Source organism: Falco punctatus, assembly GCF_963210335.1.
Source record: "Falco punctatus genome assembly, chromosome: 4".
NCBI classification, from domain to species: domain Eukaryota; kingdom Metazoa; phylum Chordata; class Aves; order Falconiformes; family Falconidae; genus Falco; species Falco punctatus.
Genome location: NC_137583.1, coordinates 45027041 through 45045989, shown reverse-complemented (window position 1 = coordinate 45045989; position 18949 = coordinate 45027041). Strand labels below are relative to the sequence as shown.

The 18949-nt window shown below is 63.9% G+C and overlaps 1 protein-coding gene across 5 annotated transcripts; it reads right to left on the bottom strand.

The window, feature by feature from the left end:
• Positions 1-3268: 3268 nt before the first annotated feature.
• On the bottom strand, positions 3269-18701 carry MEF2B (myocyte enhancer factor 2B). 5 transcript variants are annotated; one of them, XM_080384019.1, is made up of 11 exons: positions 14773-18701; positions 8004-8176; positions 7780-7880; positions 7620-7699; positions 7215-7418; positions 7015-7143; positions 6768-6930; positions 5506-5651; positions 4847-4958; positions 4680-4773; positions 3269-4192 (listed from the first exon to the last, which is right to left on the bottom strand). In XM_080384019.1, exons 4-11 carry the CDS (start codon positions 7671-7673, stop codon positions 3880-3882), a joined length of 1215 nt encoding a protein of 404 aa, XP_080240145.1. In that variant the 5' UTR covers positions 7674-7699; positions 7780-7880; positions 8004-8176; positions 14773-18701; the 3' UTR covers positions 3269-3879. The 5 variants fall into 5 exon arrangements, with proteins under 5 accessions (XP_080240145.1, XP_080240146.1, XP_080240147.1 ...); XM_080384020.1 differs by lacking the exon at positions 7780-7880; XM_080384021.1 differs by lacking the exon at positions 8004-8176.
• Positions 18702-18949: the final 248 nt, after the last annotated feature.

The window sequence follows — 18949 nt, the reverse complement described above, 5'->3', positions numbered from 1 at the left end:
CGCCGCACCGGGATTTTCAGAGCGCGTTAAAAATCGCTGGCGGTAAAGGCGGCTCCGCGCAGCGCCCGGCGGGGTTTGCGCCCCAAATTTGTCCCCCGGGGGGGTTGGGTGGGCGCACACCCCCGCAGACACCGAGCCGCAGAGCCGGGCTGGGGTGGGCCGAGGTTGCTGCAGCCACCGGCACGACCGGGGTGCGCGTCCCCCCGCGGACCCGGGCCCGGGCCAGGAGCGGGGGCTGCCCCGGTGCCCCCCCGCAAGCCCTGCCCGCCCCCGGTAGGGGCAGCCCCCGGCCTGCTGCTGCCGGGGAGGCCGCCGGCTCCCTGCTCTCCCCTAATGAGCTCCACTTATGCATTTCCCCATCAACGAATATTCCCCCCGGCGAGGCTGGGGGTTGCCGGGACGTGCTGCCCCGGCTGCCCACCGCCCGTCCCGTCTAACCGGGACTTCACGGGGGCTCGGCCGGTCCCTCCCGGTCCGGGGGACAGCAGGAGGCCGGGGCTGCACGTCGACCACCCCAAATCCTGCCTCCGGCCCCGGAATAACCGTGCCCCGCGGCGGGGTGCGACCCCCGAGCTGCCCGGCCCCGCGAAAGGCCCCTCCGGCCGGGCCCGGCTCCTCCAGCCCCCCGGTACCACCGGGCCCGGTCGTGTCCCCCCGCGATGGTGGGGGTTTAGGGAGGGGAGGCGGCTTATTTTGGCTCCTTGATAACGTTTTGATCAAAAATTCATTAAGAGGCGCTCGGCGCAGAGCCATGAATATTTCAGGGGTTTTGCAAAACAACAAAGTGGGTGTTTGGGGGAGGATACACGGGGGGGAGGGGGGGCGGGGAGCAGCCCCCGGTGTCCGGCTCGGCCCCGGTTTGCTGCGGCGGCGAGGCAAGGAGGGGCCGGGCACCCCCGTGCTCTCGGGTCTGTGCCCGTGCCCGCTTGCCCCCGGCCCGGGGCTCGTTCCCGTCCCGTTATAAGGCGTGAAAGGGCTCCGGGAGCGGAGACCGGCCCCCAGCTGGAGCGGGCGGCCCGTCCCGTCCCGTCGAGTGGCGGCAGGGACAGGCAGCGCCCAGCCCCCTGAGCCCCGGCCCTGCCCGCGCCCCCAGGGCTGCTCTGCGGGCACGCGTGGCTGGGGGCTCCGAGGGGGCGCATCTCCCCCGCCACCCGTGGCCCGGGACCGCCTCGGTGCTCTCCCGGCGGGGGCAGAGCCGTCTGGGTGGAGGCAGTGGCGAGACCCCCATCCGCAGCCGAGATGTCCCCTCGGTAGCACCACAACCCCGAGGGACACGAACCACTAGCCCGCACATCCCCCCCCGGGGCTGGGATGTGACACCACTGCTCTGCTCCACGGCTCTGGGGAGGGGACTGTCCCTCCAACAGCAACCTGTCCACCAGCCCCCCCCGATCTGGGGGTCCACGGCCCCGCAAATAGGGGTGCAGAGCCCTGACAGCACATCCCCTCGGCAGCAGAGGGAGAGGTGCTGGCACCGACTGGGAAACAAAGCCCCACCGGTTCCGCAGCCGCAAGCACTGGAGCCCAGCATCCTCCCGGAGAAGCACAGCCCCCTGCCATGCTGGGCCTGCAGGTAACTGGGCTTTACTGGGGCAGCTCTCTGGCCAGCTGGGAAGGGGACAAGGAGCCATAGAGGTGGGGAGATGGCTCAGACCCCTCCGCTGTGGACCAGGACCCCCGCAGGGTGGATTAGGTGCCAGACAGAGAGCAAGCGCAGGTGCTCTGTCTCTTCCCAGTGTCATCCCAATCACTGTCCCCCCCCAACAAAGCTGGGGGTCCCTGGGTGCCACCTTTGGGTCCAGTGCAACGGGGCATCCCACTGTTTCCGCCACGCTGGGGGGATGCTCAGCAGGTAGGCAGGGGCATGGCCAAGGGCAGAGGGTGAGAAGGGCCTCCCTGCAAGACAAAAATGGGGCTGGGGGCACCCCAGGGCACCCCCCCACCCTAGTCACAATGGGGCGTTACTGGACCTGCAGGTGGCCGGGGGGATGCGTTGCTCCAGTCGGCTCCCGGGTCTCCTGCTGCTGCCCTCCGGGTCCCACCAGCCGTTCCCGTGTCCCCACGGTGGGATGCGGAGAGTCTCCCCAGCAGCCCCAGCCCCTCCCCGGGGCTCACCTCGCCCTGACATTTCCTGGCGCTCCTTCCATGCCAGCGGGTTGCCATAGCAAATCTAAATCTTACAAACAAAACGAGGAGAAAAGCCTTATTAGCATATATTCAAATGAGCCATGCAATAATGCAAACCATAAATCATGCAGTCATTGCTATTCAATCAGTGTCTCTTACCCCAGCCCCCACACTTTCACCGGGTGTCTTGCCTCCCCTTGCCATGCAGAAGCCCCTTCCCAGCCCAAGGGTGGCCTGGGAGGGGACCCGCCAGCCAGGGGGGACTGGGCCCAGGCTGGATCCGTCCCTGGGCTGCCGCGGCTGCAGACAGCCCCTAATCCTGCCTGGTATTTATGTCACTTGCTGGGCTCTATTAAACGGGGCAAACTCTTCCCAGGATTAATCTTCCGCCCATGTTTTAATCTCGGGGCTCAGCCACCAGTAATCTACCCCCACCCTCTGCGGGAAGGGGCCCAGTTCAGTGCTGGTGAGCAGCCAGTGTGGTGGGACCCTCATCCCTCCCTGATCCCAACCTGGCAGTGCCAACCCCCCCTACCCCAAAACCAGAGGACAATGGGCACTGCCAGACCCTGGTCCCCCCCTCCTTGCCCACCTCTCAGCAGCGTGGCCAGAGCCATGGCCATGGTGATGGCCATGGCTAGCACGTCGCAGGCCCCAGGGGATGCTCCCCCACCCCAGGGAGCAGCAGAAACCCCCACCCCAGCCCAGCCCTGAGCTATAAGGGACACAGCTCAGCTGGGCCTGTTCCACCCCCCCCTTAAACCCACACTTGCCCCCCTCCCTGTCGATTTTAAGGGCACAGAAGGGGTTTTTCCTCCTCCCACCCGTTGGCAGTACAGGGCTGTGGCACTGAGACTTTATGACCAGCTTTTTGGGGTCTCCCAGGGGGCCAAGGGGTGGGAGCAGCACAGCTGGGCCCCAGGGACCTGGTCAGAGACAGGGGTGACCCAGCTGTCACCCACCTTGCTGGTGGGTGACCCTGGACAGGTGGCCTGGGGGGGACATTGGAGACAGCAATGCTGAGCCAAAGGGAATCAGGGCATGGGCCACTTGTCCCCTTGGGGACATCAATGACCTGCCACCTTGTTAGCCCCCCCGAGGCATGCTGCCTGACCCCAAGAAGCTCACACCAGACACCCCGACACCCCCAGCTCTTTATTGGTGAGAAGATAATAAATAGAAAAGAGCCCCCGGGCCGGGGGAGCAGCACCCACCACCCCCAGCTGCCTCCCTCTGTCCTTCCCTGCCGCCTCGCTGCGGGACCCCAGCAGCCCGCCCCGCCCCGGTTGGGTGCAGGATTAGACCAGGGGTGTGCAGGGTTGGACCAGCTGCTGGTGCTCTCAGTCCTGCTGCCACCCCGTGGCACTTGTCAGGCATTCCCGCTCGCTGGGGACATGCCGGTGCAGGGACGGATGGATGGATGGATGGATGGATGGGAATGTACAGCGTCCGGCACTGGACAGGGGAGCGGGGTGGTGCTCCTCGCCCGTGGGGTCCTGGCCTTGCGGGGGGCTGGGGGTCAGAGCTGCAGGGAGGGGGGGCCAGCGCCATGTGGGGGGAACCGGGGTGTGGAGGTGGTTTGCCACCCTGGGGGACCAGGACCCCAGGGGAAGCCCTTTGGCACCGCTGACTCCCCTGGCAGCATTGCAAAGGGCATGGGGGGCTTCCTGGGGGTCCAAGGATGGGGGAAAAGCGGGGCCTGCTCCCCCAGGCTCGCCCCCCCCAACTCCACCCTGCACCCCATCAGCCTCGCTATCTCTGCCAAGTGTCCATGGCCTGTGCCCGCCGGGCAGGGATGGGGGCCCGCTGCTCCTCTGCCAGTGGCCGGGGGGGGCCCAGGGGGTAGGGGTACCCCTTGGCATAGTCATCCCGTGGCTGGGGGTCTCCAGGGCCTTGGGAGGCTTCGCTCAGAGAGGCCAGGCTGGCTGGGGGGGGCTGGGGGGTGCCCGAGGGACAGCCCAGCCCTGGGGAGACCCGCTCCGACTTGATGCTGATGGCTTGGTGCTGCGGGGGGGTGCTGGGGGCCGGAGCTGGCTCTTCGCTGGAGACAATCCGGCTGCTGACCCTGGGGTAAGAGGGGAGGAGGAGTGAGGCCGGGTCTCCCTGCATCCCCTGCCGAGGTGCACAGGGTCAGGAGAGGCTGAGAGCATCCCCTGTTCCCTCTCTAGAGGGGCTGAGACCCCCCAAACTCCCCCCACATACCAGCTCTGAACCAGGCAGGCAGCGGGCAGCTGCCCACCCAGCTGCTGGGAGCTTGGTGTGTGATGGGGGGGGGGGGCATGGGGACCAGGTCCCCTGGGAAAATCTGATTGGAAATCGGCTTCACCAACAGCAGCGGGTGGGGGGCATTCTGGGGTGACCACATGTGCCCCAGTTTTGAGGTGAAGCTGGACAGAATCCAGCACAGCGGCTGGTGGGCTGCACCTTGGGTACCACCAGCAGCACCCATGGCTAGGAGGTGGCACCCATGGGTGCAGAGCTCCCCATGAATGGCCTTATCCCTAACCCTGTGCCCCCCTGTCCCCCACTCCGTGGCCGTCACCCATCCTTACCCCAGTGCTGCCATGTCCCGTGGGTGCTGCCATGCTGTGGGGCCGGGCTGCAGGAAGCCAGGGGGTGGCGGGGCCTCGCCAGCCCCAAACTCTGCTGAGCAGGATGCCAAGAGTGAGCAGGAGCTGGGGGGTCCGTGTTGTGTCAGGGCCAAGGGGCCAGGACTTACCTGCTTGGGCTGGGGTGAGGAAGGAGAAGCCGGTGAGGCCGTGGCTCGGGACACTGGAGCTGCCCGGGGTGAGCACAGGGCTCAGGGGCTGCAAAGTGGGGTACAGCGGCCGCTGCAGGAAAGCGGGGTGCCCCCTGTCAGGCTTTGTACTGCCATCTCCCTGGGGGCCCCATGATGTAGCATCTCCCCCCCTGCCCCCCAGCAAAGCCCTGCTGCTAGGCTGAGGAAGGGGAGGGGGAGCAGATTGGAGGAGGTCCTTGCTGAATTTGGGGAGGGGGCATCTGCGTGGCCCTGGGGACACCAGGCATGGTGACTTGCTGGGAAATGCCTAGCTGCAGGGAGCCGGGGGACACACCCATCACTATCTGCCCTGCTGCCCTCTCCCACAGTGTCACTGCCGGTGACAGGGTGCCCAAGGCCACCAAGCATCCTGCTGGCACCAACCCCCATGGGAACCCCATGGCCAGGGGGTCCAACCCCCTGCCCTGGCATCAGAGGCACCCCAGGGACCCAAAGCCAGCCCACCCCGGGGGGCTACAGATTTGGGGCAGCTTTGCCTCACATGCAGGGGACATGTCCCAGTGATGGGGCCAGTAGCACCGTCCCCGCATGCCAGATGGTACCACAGAGCCGGGGTGTCCCCCCTCCATGGCACTCACTGCTGTGCTGCCGCCACTCCGGCCACTCGCCAAGCTGCCATGGGCTTCGCCACGTCGGCCCTCTGCCCCCAGGTACAGTGGTGGGGGTGTCTTGGTGGCCAGGGCTCGGTTCAGGTTGCCAGCAGAGAAGAGTGGGTAGCCAATACCTGGATAGAGAGAGGACAGAAGGATGCTCGGGATGGCCCTGAGGGATGCGGGGTCCCAGGGGCTCTGGTCCTCGAGGGGATCCCCATGGCTGTGGCTGGTGGCCCCAGTGCCCTTGTCGCCACAGGCGGCCGTGCGTGCCTGCACGGTGCCGTGCTCCGGCAAACCCACTTCCTGCACGAGGCCGTCGGCGCACCTGGGCCGCGGTGGCTGCCCCCAACCCCGCGGCAGCCGCACGCTGCGAGCGGAAACGGCGTGCAAAGGTGGTGGCTGGATCCAGCCCTGGGGCCAGCAGGCTGCAAACCTCCCCAGCCAGACCCTACCATGGGGAGCACCCTCACCCCAGCTCCCCACCGAGCAGCCGGGACCTCCTGCAGGGCCGTCCAGCATGCCTGAGGCCACCATGCCATCCCCATCCATGGGAATAGGGATGCTGCACACCTGCATCCTGCACGGGGAATATTGCCCGGCTGGCCCCATACCAACTCCCACCCACCTGGGGGATTTCTGCTGGTCAAGCCCCAGCACCATTTTTTCCAGCTGCTTTTCTGCTGCATGGCCCTGGAGGCACCCAAGTCCCTGTCACCACCCGATGTGCTGCTGTCCCGCTGGGCAGGATGAGCCCCTCAGGCCAGCTCTGAGCTGTGCCACACGTGAGGGAGCTGTGGATGCAGGGTGTGGGGGCCAGCTGGGTGCTGGGTGCTGGCAGGGTGCAGGAAGCAGCTGGAGGGAGGCAGGCAACGGTGTTTCCACAGCTGCAGTGGCACTACCTGCCCACGCACCCGCCCCAGCCCCGCTCCCGGTAAGTCCCCGTGAGATGCTGCGAGAAGAGCTTTGCATGCGGCTCCTGGCTGGGAAAATCCCCACGGGGCCAGTGAGGACATGGTGCCCACAGTAAGGACAGGGTGCCCATGGAGAGGATAGAGTACCCACGGTGAGGACAGGGTGCCCATGGCGAGGACAGGGTGCCCACGGCGAGGACAGGGTGCCCACGGTGAGGACAGGGTGCCCACGGTGAGGACAGGGTGCCCATGGCGAGGACAGGGTGCCCATGGCAGTGACCTTCTCCCCAGCAGCCGGCTCCCTGCAGCACCCCTGCATGATGGGTCCGAGCCTACCTGGGGGCAGTGGCCCTGGTGAGCGTCCTGGTGGCTTTGGTGCTGTTGGCTTGAAGGTGGGTGGGCGGCCCTGGCCCTGCGGGGAGCTGCTGGCGCTGCCCAGGGCTGTGTCGGTGGCTGGTGGGGAGCTGCCGTAGGCTGCCTCAGGCAGGGGCACTGGGCTCTGCAGGGCAAAGCGGAGGTCAGCGACAGGGAGGGGATGGAGACCCTCGGGGACCCCCCACACCACGGGACACCCATGACTCACATAAAACCTGGGCCGTGCCACCGACAGGTCCATGCCCTCGCTCAGCCTTCGCGCCTTCTCCCCAGGATCAGGCCCCTCATCCAGCTCCAGCTCATGGCTCTCCAGCCCCAGCCCCTTGCGCTTCAGCGTCTGCGGGGAGCAGGATGGTGAAGAGGGTCCTGCACCCACCCTGAGCCCCCCTGGCCACCCTGCGCCGCTACCTCAAGGATGTCGGAGTTGGTGCGGCTCTCGTGGGGCTCACTGTACTCCGTGTACTTGAGCAGCACCTTGTCCATGTCGGTGCTGGCATACTGGAAGAGGCGGTTGGTGCTGTTGAAGATGATGAGGGCGATCTCGCAGTCGCACAGGACGCTCAGCTCGTACGCCTTCTTCATCAGCCCAAATTTCCGCTTCGTGAAGGTCACCTGCAGAGCGGGGAGGGGGGATGGGATGCTGTAGTCAGGCTCCAAACCCTCCTCCTGGGTCCCCAACCCCCCCTGGTTCCAGAGGACCCAACACCCTGGAACAAGGACCAGGAAGGTGGGAGCAGAGCAGCTTTGCCTCCCTTGGTGGCCTCATGGCTCCCCATCCCCCTTGTCCCCACCTCACCCCCGAGCGGCTCCTACCTGACGGTTCCGCTGATCCAGTATTCGGCTGATCTGTATTTTTTTCCGGCCCATTTTCACCTTCTACACTTGAGGGTGGGCTGGAAGAGACCAAGAAGCCCCTGAGCCCCTGCAACCCGGGGCTGGCCCGAGCAAGGATCCACCCTCGCACTGCACGCACCTCCTCACCCCTCCAGCTGCCAAACGTCACTTTTGCTGAAAAAAATAAGTTTTCGGAGGAAGTTCCAGCATTTTTTTTTTATCAGCAAAGACAGTGGCAAACTGAAAAATGAAAAAGGAAATAAAAATTGGGAAATTCTGCTGGGGCGGGGGGGGTAAATCTTCTTAGCCAGTTCTGCCACCCCAGCTCCATCACCCCCACCCCGGCCCCAGGGACGCGAGCACCTGCTGGCTGGAAAGCCACCGTGCCACGATGCCAGGTCCCTCGCCGGGAACACGGAATCAGCCTTTGCATCCCCAAACGCACACCCGAAGCCGCGGGGGCTGCTCCAACCCTGTCCCGTGCACTGATGGGGTCCGGCGGATGGGGAGGGCGGTTATAAGGGAGGCCGGGCTGGCTGCGGGGAGGGTCCATAAAACAAAAGGGCTGATTTTAGGTTCACTTTTTAAATTTTTTTTTTTTTTTTTTTTTTTTTTTTTTTTTGTCTAACATGAACAGACTAAATTTGACCTCCGCCATTCGCAGGTCAGGAAGTGGCTGTATGAGGAGACAGCAAAGCGAAACCACCCACCTCTTCGAGCCACGTGAGCTAGTGGTGGGAAGGACGAGGGGTCTGTCTGGGGACCCCACATCCCACCGCGGTTGCAGGGTGCCAGCACCCATCGCGGCCTGATGCTGGGCTGTGACACCCCCCGTGACATCCCCTTGTTGTTGCTGGGACCCAACTCTTGCTCTTCTTGCTGTCACCCAGCACCAGTCACCCCAAAACCCTTCTGGAATGCACCGGTGCCACCGCAGTCTGGTGCAGAGCCATGGGTAGCATCAAGATGCTCCCAACGGGACCCTCGCACCCAGCCTCACACAAACTGGTGTGCCAGTTTGGGTGCAGACTTGGCCCAGCTCGGTCCTTGCTGTCCCCAAGCCATGGCCATAGGGCAAGAGCTAAGCTAGGAAGCCAGTGGGGCTGGGAGCTCTGTGTTGTGGTTCCCTGGGGATGGCAGGCACCACAGGAGGCCCCCAAGCCCATCCAGCAGCACCCCCCCATCACAGGGATGCACCCTGGGGGTGCAGGTTGGGGACTGGCCAACCATTTTGCTCCCCCAATGCCCCAGCTTGTCCCGCTTCCCCCTCTCAAGCACGTTGCCATTTACCATCTTGCTCAGCTGCTATATTTAGCTGATCAAAACTAATTTTAATTTATGGAAGGAAATTGCGCTGCCGTTCCCACGGTCCTGCTGCCACCCTGTGTCCCGGGGCCCACGCACGACACCAAGGTACAGGGGGTGCCGAGACCACCCCAGCTCCACCGGAAAAAGCCAACAATTCCCTGGTGACAAAGCAGAGGTTTTCCCAACGATTGTCACTGCTTATGCAGGGCCGGGGATGTTCCTGCCATCCCAGCGCTGACACCTGTGGCGCGGCATCAGGCCAGGGCATACCTGGGGGCTGTCCAGAGGGGTCAGCTCTTGCCTACCCCCATCCAATGGTCTTCAATTTGGGGTGCAGAAACAGGAGCTGTTCCCCAAGGGGCTGTGGCTCACAGCTGGGTTTGGCCTGTTGGGGTCAGAGGATGCTCGCCCAGCTGTGGGTCCCCGCATAGCTTCACCCTGAGACGGGTTTTAAAGGCTGCAGGGGGCTGGGGGTGAAAGACATGTCCCCCCATCTGCAGCAGGGACACAAAATGCTGCCAAGGGGCCTCTCAGCTGGAGCCAGCACCCCCAGCTCCTTGGGTGCTGTGGCACCACAATGCCCTGCTCCAGCACCCCTGTTTCCAGATGTATGGGAAGTGCAGAGGGAGATGGGCCCTACACCGGGACTGATCCTGCAAGCCCAATGCCTGGCTCTCTGTCCTCCCCTCCGTGCTGCTCCAGGGCAGGGGACAGGGGACAGCAGCCATCCCCAGGTACCAGCACAGCTCTGCGCCCCAGAGAGCTGCATCTGCCTGTCCACCCAGGCAGGGTGCTCTGGGAGTACCAGCACCCATGGGACAATGCTGCAGGGGTCCTGGGGGGTACTGGCACCCACAGGGTGATGCCATTGGGGTCCTGGGGGGTATGGCACCCACGAGGCAATGCTGTGGGGATTTGGGGTGGGTACTAGCACCCAACAGGGTGATACCGTGGGGGTCCTGGCGGGCACTGGTACCCACGAGGCAATGCTGTCGGGGTCTGGGGTGGGTCCTGGCACCCACAGGGGGAGGCTGCAGGGGTCCTGGAGGGTACGGGAACCCACAGGGAGATGCCATGGGGGCCCTGATGAGGTGCCAGCACCCACAGGGTGATGCTGTGGGGTCTGGGGAGGGTACTGGCACCCACAGTGGGATGCCGTGGGGGTCCTGGCACCCACAGGAGGATGCCATGGGGGTCCTGAAGGGGTACTGGCACCCACAGGGGGACACTGCAGGGGTCCTGGGAGGGTACTGGTACCCACAAGGTGATGCTGTGAGAGTCCCAGCGGGGTACCAGCACCCACAGGGTGATGCTGCAGGGGGGGCCAGCCCAGAATAGCAGGCCGGGGTGGAAGGCAAGAGGAAGCAGCAGCCGCAGCACCGTCAGGCCGAGGGAGCTGGGGACCCACCATGGCCAGACTCAACGACACACTCACCATGGGCTGGGCTGGCCGTGGGGCGGCTCGTCCCGCACAGGGGAAACCGTCTGAGGCCTCGTGCAACACATGGGGTGGTTTCATCAGCCACCTCCATCAGCAGCTCATTATAGCTCCACTCCTCCTGGGGCATCGCCTCGGCTGCCCAGCCACCGCCGGCTACGTGGGACCCGCGGGGACATGTGCAGCCTCAGTCAGGCCACCGCTGCCACCGGCACCATGCCACATGCCAGGGTCTTGCAGGATGGGTGCAGGGTTCGCGGGGCAGGGGAGGGATGCTGGCTGGAAGGGGGGTATGAGGCATCATGCCTTGCTGTTTTCATGAGTCCTGGTGCCTCGACCACCGCAGTGCGGCAGGGCACTGGCGCTCAGCTCCCCCTGGACAGGTATTAAGGGCTGGGAGGGGAGGGGGGGACTTTTACACTGGATTTTAATTGCTGTGCCAGGCGATAAGGCGATAAGCAGCATTATGGCTGCAGGCGATTATTGCAGCTGGCGGTGACGGGCACAATGGGGCGGCTCTGCCCAGCGTTGCCACCTCCATCCCCTGCTCCGGCAAGGTGGCATCTCCCACCTTGTCCCCACAGACAGGGACAGCATCGAGCAAGCAGCCTGGCTCCTGTCAGGGTCTGGCAAGGGTGCGTAGCTGGGGACCCCCGAGCAGGAGGGAGCAGGACTGGGATGCTGGCCCTGGAGGAACCTCGCAGCCCCTTGTTGCGTTAGTCTCCACCAGGTCCCACCTCACACAAACAGCTCCTTGTTAGCATCGCTGTGATGGGAACTGATGACATGGCCCTGCCGCAGGGATGAAGCACCCTTCAGCATTGTCATTACTGATGAGGCCAACAAAACCCACCGAAAGCAAAGCTCTCAAACCTTCCAAACCTTTCCAAGAGGAGACGCTTTCCCTGCCCGCGCTGGGCAGAGGCTCCCATGCTGCCTGGCATCCCGCCGGCCTCCGCTCCCTCCCACGCGTGCTTATCTTTAGCCCGGGCTCTCTGCTCGCTCGCACGCACCGGGCTCGCTTCCACACCCAGGCACAGCCCCTCGCCCCGCCGCCCCTTCGCCAGCCCCTCACGCTGGCCCCTGGGCTGCAGCACGGTTTATAATGAACTCGCCGGATCCCGTACATCTTTAAGGGTCATTTGCATCACGCCCGAGCATGTAAACTCCCTATCCCGGCTCCTAATTAGCACGCTGAGGTGAAACGAACCCCTCGAGAGCGACATGTTTTTCTATGTGCCGCAGCCCTGGCACGGTGTGGGACACTCGGTGCGGTACTGGGGGGTCCCAGTGCTGCCTTTGACACCTTTACATCCCTTAATCAGCCCGGAAATGTTAAATCCACCGAGTTTATCCTAAAGTCAAAGCGGGTGGGTTATGAGGGGAGCACCCGGACCCTGGGGTGGCGGAAGCTGCTCTGGGATCTGGGCAGTCCCCTAATAACCCCAGGTCAGAGTCTCACAGCTCCCCAGGGTTTCATCCTCCCACCTCTCCCATCCCCATGGGACAAAGCAGCATTGACGTAGAAACTGGGGGAAAAGGCCATTTTCACCAGCTTATTGGGATTTTGCTGCAAATCTGAAAGCTGGGGGTGGCTGAGTAGAAGGGGGGGGGGGCGGGAAGAAGCCAGCAAGTACCCACTGTTGGCATTCGTCAGCTTTCAACAAGTGTTTTGTTGGAGAAAATTATTAAAGTGGGAGAAAGGGTTTCCATCTCATTTTTTACAGGGAGAAGAAGTGAGCTTGGCCGGGAGGGGAAAATCTGAGCCAGGAGCAGTGAAATCCCAGGGGAGGAAAGGCCAGATCCTGCATCGCTGGGACCGGGGTGGGCATGGGCTTAAAACGGGGCTTTAAGGACCACCCGTCATGGGGAGACACATGGTGCTGTGACCACCATGGGCCGCATCCATCCCTGGCTGGGGATATGGCCCTGGATCTCACTGGTCCCAGGGGAACAGCAGAGCGGGGGCCTCACGGTGTGAGCAGCATCCCAAGCCCGGCATAGGGAAAAGTCAAAGTTGACCGGGGTTTCTGCTGGCGGTTGACAGGCCCTTCTGCTTTTTATAGGTTGTTTAAACAACTAACCAGTACAAACCAGAATGGGGCTGGCAGTGCGGGAAGGGGAGCGGGGAAGGCAGAAGGAGCCTGCTGGGAAGCAGGGGAAAGGAGAGCCTGGCGGGGATGGGGTGCTGCGGGGGCTTGAGGACCACTGGGGCGCTGAGGGCACATCAAGGCACTGCGGACAAGGTGGCTGCCTCTAACCACCTTCCTCCATCTCACAAGCATCACCCCAGCACCCAGCAAAATCCCTGGGGGCAATTATAATTCATCTATTCACCCCCATCCCAGCACGGGGCCCAGCCATGGCATTGCCCTGTGCCCCCCCAGAGCCAAATCCAGGCTTCAGCTGGGCTCCAGGGGACACAGCCACCATCCATCCCATCCTGGCTCCATCCCGCTTGGGGTGACACAGACTGAAAGTCCCGGCAGCACCCGGCACTGCCACGGCCCGGTGCTGCTGGGTGAAGGGCGGCAATGGGTGGAGGCTTTTCGGTTCCAGAATGACTGTGTGGAGGGAGGAAAGATTGAAACATCCCCCAAAAATGAGGCAGCTCTTGCCCTTGGGAAGATGGACAGACACACGGACCCCCGCTGTGGCCCAGACCAGCTTTTTTGCTTGTCAGCAACACGCCTGGCAGCAACCAAGGGAAGAAACATGCTGTTCCCATGGGGCTGGGCCACCCCACACTGCAGCTGGGCATTAATATGGGAAATGATGCTCGCTTGCTGCTGGAGGGTTTGCTGGGGGCTGTCAGAAGTTGCTGGTGGCTGGCCTGAGCCCATCCCCGTGGCATCAGGGCTGCGTGGCTTACAAGCCTGGTTTGCTCCTGGACAATCCTCCTGTAATTCTTGTGAAGAGGAGGGAAATTCAAGGGTCTTAAACACATTCATTCCCCCCGTCCCGATCTTTCGGGGCTCCCCCATGGCAGCATGCCATGCTGGACTCTCCAGTCCCCTTGCTGCCAGGATGCTTCTCCCAGGTGTCAGCAGGAATTCTCATCCCCTTGCACCACGCAGTTTCCCTACCCCGCTTTCCTTCCCTGCTGTTGGGCTGACAGGCTCTCAGCACCAAAGTATCATCAGTGCCCCAGGTTCAGAGGCAAGTGGGAACATTTGACATCCTAAACCAAACCTGAGGCCTGCATCTACACCCCAAATCCCCCTCCCGCTCCCCGAGCTGCCACAGGTTTCCCCCCACACGTCACCCACGTGTGATATGTCCAGCTGGCAGCCAGGAACATGGAAGAGGGCCGGGATCTGGCTCCCTGGCCGGGTCACCCACGCTCCCTTCCCAACTGGTACCCAATGCCCCAAGGGATGCGAGTGGACCAAGGGGGCACAACCCATCCTCTCCCCGGCGCAGATCCTGCCTTTCAGCTCATCCACCAGCTGCCACGTTAATTCATTATCTGCAAAACCCCATCTCCAGAGCCAGCAGCTCTGGGAAACTTTCTCTCATTAAAAGAGTAAAGCCCCAGGGACAGGGACTCGCTGGCAATCGGCTGAGCGGGCAGGAGGATCCAGCACAGGATCCACCTGGCTCTCGCCACAGGGACCACGATGGAGGGAGACTCAGTGCACGGGACACGCTGGAGATGCCCTGCGCTGGCAAGAGCCGTGGACAGGTCACATCCGCACCCAGGTGCCATAAGGAACCGGCTGCAATTTAGCTGCCAGCCCGGCGTGACACCCCAGCGAAGCTACAGCGACATCAGGCCCCGGCCCTGTGGCGGAGTGTACCGGTGCTGCGTCACAACTTACTCCACGTCGAGCCAACAGCCCGGCGGCGCCGTGCCTCAGTTTCCCCTCTGCGCAGCGGGCTCAGCCCCAGCACCCCGGGGGCTCGGCGGGCCCGGGGGCGGCGGGGAGGCGCCCGGGGGGGCCGGGGCAGGGCGGCTGCCATCCAGGCTGCACTTTTGGGTTAAACCCGGGCGTTCCTCCCTGCACAGACACGAGTAAAAATAACCGCCCCGAGCGCGGCGCAAACCACAGGCTTTTTATAGCCCGCCATCCCTAGACGGCGGGGCGGGGGCCGGGGCTCCGGCGGGGCCAGGCCAGCCCGTGGGGCGCCGGGCCGGCCGCACCGGCACCTCCCCGGGCCGGCCCCGCTCCCCCAGCCCGTGCGCCCCGACGGCGCGGCCGCCCGCCTGCCTGGGGCCTCCCGCCGCAGAGGGAAGCCCCGGCGGGGCAGAGGGACGGGTCGTGGAGAGCGCGGCTGCCACTGCCCCCGCCCCACTCCCCCCTCCCCCATCCGGTAGCGGCGACACCGGAGCGTGGCTGAGCCCCGGTGAGCCCGGGAGCCCTCTCCCCACCCCGGGACACACACCTGGACACCGGCTCTTCCTCCTCGGCAACTCCCCGCCGGGTCGGCCGCCCGTGCCCGGCACTGTCAGCGCAGCCGGCCCGGCCCTGGTGCGGCCCCGCCGCTGTCCGGTCCCGGTGCCGGTGCCGGTCCGGTGCCGGTGCGCGTCCCCGGAGCAGCGCGCTGCCCGCCGCCTGCCCGAGCCGCGCCGGCAACATTTGCATAGCACCGCCCACCCCGCCGAGATATTTGCATAGCGCTGCCGGGCTCGCGCACCATTGGCTACCACCACAGGATTGGTTTGCATAGCCCCACCTCTGCCGGGAAGAGGGGCGGGGCGGAGTTGAAGGGGCGGGGTGGGAGAGCCGGGGGCTGGGGGACCCGGAGGGGCGGGATAGGGGTGAGGCTGGGGGGGTAGGATGGGGGTCCTGGGGGAGCCGGATGGAGGTGAGGCTGGGGGCGCTGGAATAAGGGATTTGGCAGGGGAGGACATGGGTGAGTTCGTGGAAATTTGGGGGGCTGGGATGGGGGTGAAGTTTGGGGCGTCCCAGGGGATGCTGTGCCCTTGCCCGGGGGGTCAGTCTGGGGCTGAGATAGAGAAGTCCTGGGTGCAGGTTCAGGGCCAGGCTCTGGGTTTGGTCCATGCCAGATGCCCGGGGCCCCCCTCTTGGTTTCAGGGCACCCCCTCAGCACTGCCAACCCCTTTGGCCCCAGGGTTGGGGGCTGCTGCCCCCCCCCCCCATCCCTAGGGTCACTGAGCAAAACCACAGCACAAACACCTCATCAGCTCGAAACCACTTTGCAGCTCTGGAAGGAGACTCCCAAAGTGCTCCCTCTTTATTTTTATAAATGAAGTGACCTGTGCTGGGGGGGCTGCCCTGTGCTCCTGCCACCAGCTTGTCCCCGTGCTGCGAGCAAGGCCACCCCACAGTGGGTGGCCCTGGGACCCCACGCGGGGGCCTCTGAACCACGGTGACATAACGCAAGGGAGGCTGCGAGGACGTGCTAGGGACACCGAGCGAAACTGCTGCGGGCAGCTCGTTTGTTGCCAGTGACCTTGCAGCTCATCGCCTGCTTGCACCAAACCCCAACATCGACGTGTCCCCCCTCCCGGCACAGAGCAGGGGGGACAGGCCCTGGTGGCACCTGGGGACAATCCAGCGCTGTGATTTCCTGGCACTGTCCCCACTCCCAGCCTGGGGAAGGTGACAGAAACCTGCTCTGCATCAGAGCATCTCGAGTGGGGACTGGAGGATGCAGGTGGGTGTGGATCCTGCAGCTCGAAGCCGGTGGGGATGACCTGGGGCAGAAGCTGCAGAGCGAGGAGAGGCAGAGCTGCCTGTTACACGGTGACGGACCCCCGGGCAGCCCGGGTCTGACAGAGGGGAGTACCAAAGCGGAGCTGGGAGTCGACATTTCGGCTGGATTAACCGGGCTGAGGTGTGCCACCCCAGGGAGGGCAGAACCTGAGCTCTGGGGATGCTGATGTGCCCTGGCTTGGTGTCCGGGTCCAAACCTGACTCCAAAATCAGCCCTGGAGAAGGCACTGCCCAATTCCCACCCCCACTCACCTCCTGTCCTTGTGTGACCTCCGCATGGGCAAAGCCAGGGTGCAGCCGTGGGGACAAGCGTGACACCGTACCCTGCCCCGGCTCCCCCAGGCCTGCAATTTTCCGGGCATCCCCCGGGTGGATGCTGGGTGCTGTGGGGTGGGTGGCCATGCTGGGGGTCCTGCTCCCTCCAGCCGTGGCGGGGAGGTGAAGGGCTGTCCGGGTGAGCTGCTTGGTGCAGGGTTCCCGCGGGGAGCACACCGTGCTGCTGTAAGCAGCAAGGGGGAACTGATGCAGTTCCCAAGCTCCCGTTAACAGGAGCAGAGCTACCAGGCAGCAGGTGGGAAAGGGGTTATCAAGGGCTTTTTTTTCCCCAGAAAAATCAGCTCCTATGCCAGCCCCATCATGGGACACATCCTTCTACCCTGGCCATACTGGGGGTCCAGTCCCTGCCCCAGGGGGTTCAGGAAGAGGGGCTGGAGGGATGGGGACTCTCTGGCTGAGGCTTTCAGTGCAGGCTGTGCTGGTGGAAAGGACACGACATCTTTCTTGGAACTGCTTTTAAAGCTCATGATTTATAGAGGGCTTCAGAGTGCAATTAGCAGACTGTTAATTAGCCCTGCTCGTAATCTTAATTGATCCTGAAGAGGAGACGGGAGGGAAAGCAGAAGCATAAAGCATTGGCAGAGTGGCATCCCAGCAGCTGCACAGTCTGAGGCGACGTGTCCAGATGCTCAGTCCTGCCACAGGCCAGGGTTTGGGGACATGTAGGGTGGCCCTTTGCCTGCCTGGGGCGTGGGAACTCCCTGCCCTGTCCCCCCACAGTCACCTCGGGTTGCCCAGGGGCTGGACCTGGCTAAGAGCAGATTCCAGCCATGGTGACCAAACCCCTTCTTTGGGCGCAGGGGCTGCCTGGACCCCCTGGGTGAGGGGCTGCCTGGGCTGGCCTCTGCTGCCAGCTCCAGGTCCACAGCTTGAAAGCTTTGAGCTCCCTCTTGAGGCTCTTCCTGCCCCCAAATCCTGGGGTTTTTTGGGGAGCCTGAGTTGCTGGATGTCCTGGGCTAGTGCTCTGCACCCCGAGTGACACAGCCCATAGGACACAACGGAGCCCCGACACTCTCCTGGCCATAGGGAGGGGACAGACACTGTCACTGGGAGCCAGTTTGGAGACTTTGGGCCAAGTGCCAGCGACACGGGCGCAGGGACCGACATCCCCTCCCCAGCCAAAAATGCAAGCGGGGCTGGAAACAAGCCGGGAGCCAAACCTGCACCGCCTGCCAAGGCCAACACACCAGCTTTCAAAATAGCCCATGTCCCGCGTGGCCCGGCTGGAGCAGGGTGCCAGGGGAACCACCCACGCGGGACGGGAAGGCCGGCAGCGCCGCGGCGGGCAGCACTCCTCCACCAGACGGAAAGGTCACCCCATCCGGATCCCACAGCCAGGCTTGGGCACCGGCCCAGGCGCTGATGACACCAGGCTGGAGGAGTCAGCGTTGCACCCGGTCCCCTGTCCTGGCGCTGGCGGGATGCCCGGGACGTGCACCAAGAGGCCCGACCCCAACGTCCCCTTGTCTCATACACAGTGAAAATTGTGTGCCGGGGGGTGTGGGTTTAGGTGGGGAAACTGCCTCAGTTTCCCCACTGCTCCCAAGGCGCAAGGTCTTTCTGAGAGTAACAGGTAACCTGTAGAGTTTTCCTGAATTAATCCTCCTTGAATCCTCCCTGATTCCTATGGGGGACCCGCTGGTGGGGCAGATCCCAGGGGAAAAGGTGCTTCTGCTTCCCAGGATATTTATAAGACACAGGAAATTTGTGGTGGCCCCAAGGGCCAGCGGCTGATGGCAGGGCAGCACCTCGCAGGTCCTTTCTCAGCCTTGAGGGACTGAGAACATTTGGGGTGCTTGGTCCTGCCCCGGCAAGGATGCTGCTGCGGCAGGCGGAGGCCAAACATGCCTCTCCCTGTGGTGTCCCCCTCTCACCGCTCTCACCCCTCCTTGCTCCACGCTGAGGCCAGTGTTATGTTGGTGGGGTTGATCCCAGGATTTTCCCAGGAGCAGGAAAGTTGGGGCTGGCCCTGGGAACCAGGAGAGCCAAGGGGAGCAGCGGAATACACAGCTCAGAGCAGCTGCAGCACACATCCCTCTGTCCCTCCAGCCATCCTCTCCATCCCTCCATCTGCCTGTCCCTCTGTCCCCCAATTCACCCATCCCTCTGTCCCTCTGTCCCTCCATCCGCCTGTCCCTCTGTCCCCCCATTCACCCATCCCTCTGTCCCTCCATCTGCCTGTCCCTCTGTCCCTCCATCCGCCTGTCCCTCTGCCCCTCTATCTGCCCTCTCTGTCCCTTCATATGTCCCTCTGTCGATCCACCTGTCCCTCTATCCCTCCGTCTGACCTGTCTCTCTGTCCCTCCATCCGTCCCTCTGCCCCTTCATCCATCTGTCCCTCTGTCCCTCCATCTATCACTCTGTCCCTCCATTCACCACTCTGTCCCTCCATCCACCTGTCCCTCTGTCCCTCCATCCCTCCCTCTGTCTCTCTGTCCTTCCATCCATTGCTCTGTCCCTCTGTCCCTCCGTCCCTCCCTTTGCCCACTCCCCGGCCCCGCCCGGGCCCCTCTCCCCCGCCCCCCCGTCCCTCTCCCCCCCCGCGG